The sequence below is a fragment of the Pangasianodon hypophthalmus genome, chromosome 27 (genome assembly GCF_027358585.1).
Source record: "Pangasianodon hypophthalmus isolate fPanHyp1 chromosome 27, fPanHyp1.pri, whole genome shotgun sequence".
Taxonomy (NCBI): Eukaryota; Metazoa; Chordata; class Actinopteri; order Siluriformes; family Pangasiidae; genus Pangasianodon; species Pangasianodon hypophthalmus.
This window is the reverse complement of record NC_069736.1, coordinates 19,304,191-19,305,776: the sequence shown is the minus strand read 5'-3', so window position 1 is coordinate 19,305,776 and position 1,586 is coordinate 19,304,191. Positions and strand designations below refer to the sequence as shown.

Here is a 1,586-nt window from a genome sequence, read left to right as displayed (position 1 = left end):
TTAACCCACTTCAATCAAACCCACACTAACTAACCCCCTGATCCAGACTAACTAAACCCCTGATCCACACTAACTAACCCCCTGATCCACACTAACTAACCCCCTGATCCACATTAACTAACTCCCTGATCCACACTAACTAACCCCCTGATCCACATTAACTAACTCCCTGATGCACACTAACTAACCCCCTGATCCACACTAACTAACCCCCTGATCCACACTAACTAACTCCTTGACAGATACTGAGCGTTAAATGGTTTTGGCTTTTCTGTGTGTTTAATGAGCTGATTAACTCACACACACACCCACACACACTCACACACATGCTCACCTCTTTACATGATGCATGAAAATCCCAACTTTCAGACTACTCCTTTCCCCCAGAATACACACCTGCAGAGAGAGAGAAAAGATTTCATTCAGACCGTAACACACACACACACACACACACACACAGGAAGTAGACATAAAGAAGTCATACAGGTGTGTGTGAGAAGTTTGATGCAGGATCACTCAGGAGCAGTAACGAGTAAAACTGGTGTGTGAATTGAAGACGGAGGTTGAGTGGATTCATTAAAATCTTCTCAGCCAATCAGAATCCTCGCTTCACGCCATTGACCTGGCGCGCTGAGTGCGAATGTTAAACACAGAACTGCTAAACATGAGAACGCCGTCATGACTGCACAGAAACTTTAATAACCTTTAACAGTGGGGTTAATTTGTCTCTTAAAGACTAAGCCCTGATTACAGTGTGTTCAGTGTGATGTGTTACAGCTCTCAGCCAATCAGAGCTCACCGTTTTGCGCTTTATAAGTGATGGACTTCCTGTTAGAGGAAATCTAATTTGTTGATATTGTTTCTTCACCTGCCTCAAGAGGACTTAATAATCACCTGATTAGAGAGACAGACAGACAGACAGACAGACAGACTGTCTCACCTTCTGTGGACTATTGTCCTGAGACGTGCTTTTGCTAGCGTGTTTATCTCTGTCACAGTGACCTTTGACCCCGAGCAGTTTGACCTGTGACTGTTGAAAGAGCTCGTCCAGACAACTGAGATCGATCAGAAGCTCATCTGATTCGCTCCAGACGCTGCGTTTTCCCTCCACACGTTCCTGAGGGATTCTCTCCCAAAACACACTGCGGAGCCGCCTCACACTGGAACCAGAACCAGAACCAGAACTGGAATTCTGGAGTGGGTGGAGAATGGGGGGAGGAGGAGGAGGAGGAGGAGGAATAATGGCTGGTTCACATGGGAAAGGATCCATGTTGATGATGAAGACACTCTAGCAGCATGTTATCACTTCAACAGGTTCTGAACCAGACTGTAGACAAACGGTCTGAGTAATTAGTTTAAATGAATAAACACACACACACACACACACACGCACGCACGCACACACACACACAGTGTATTATCCTATACAATCTGTTTACATCTCAATAGCAGTGGTGAGTTTGGATCATTAAGAGACTCAAAATAAAAAAGAGACAAAAAGTAAAAAATTAAACTCAGTGTTAAAATTTAAAAGTTAAAAGTTAAAATTTGTGTAAAAGTTAAAATTAAACGCTGTTGGTGTGGGA

General features: G+C 43.6%; 1 protein-coding gene across 1 annotated transcript in view; it reads right to left on the bottom strand.

The window, feature by feature from the left end:
• Positions 1 to 330: 330 nt before the first annotated feature.
• Positions 331 to 1,586, bottom strand: part of LOC117596782 (FH2 domain-containing protein 1) — a 1,683-nt gene continuing 427 nt past the window's right edge. Inside the window, exons 2-3 of the mRNA XM_053230668.1 lie at positions 941 to 1,327; positions 331 to 396 (exon numbers count right to left, since the gene is read on the bottom strand). Coding sequence (XP_053086643.1) covers positions 331 to 396; positions 941 to 1,270 — 396 coding nt within the window. The 5' untranslated portion in view covers positions 1,271 to 1,327. The remainder of the gene's footprint in view (positions 397 to 940; positions 1,328 to 1,586) is intronic.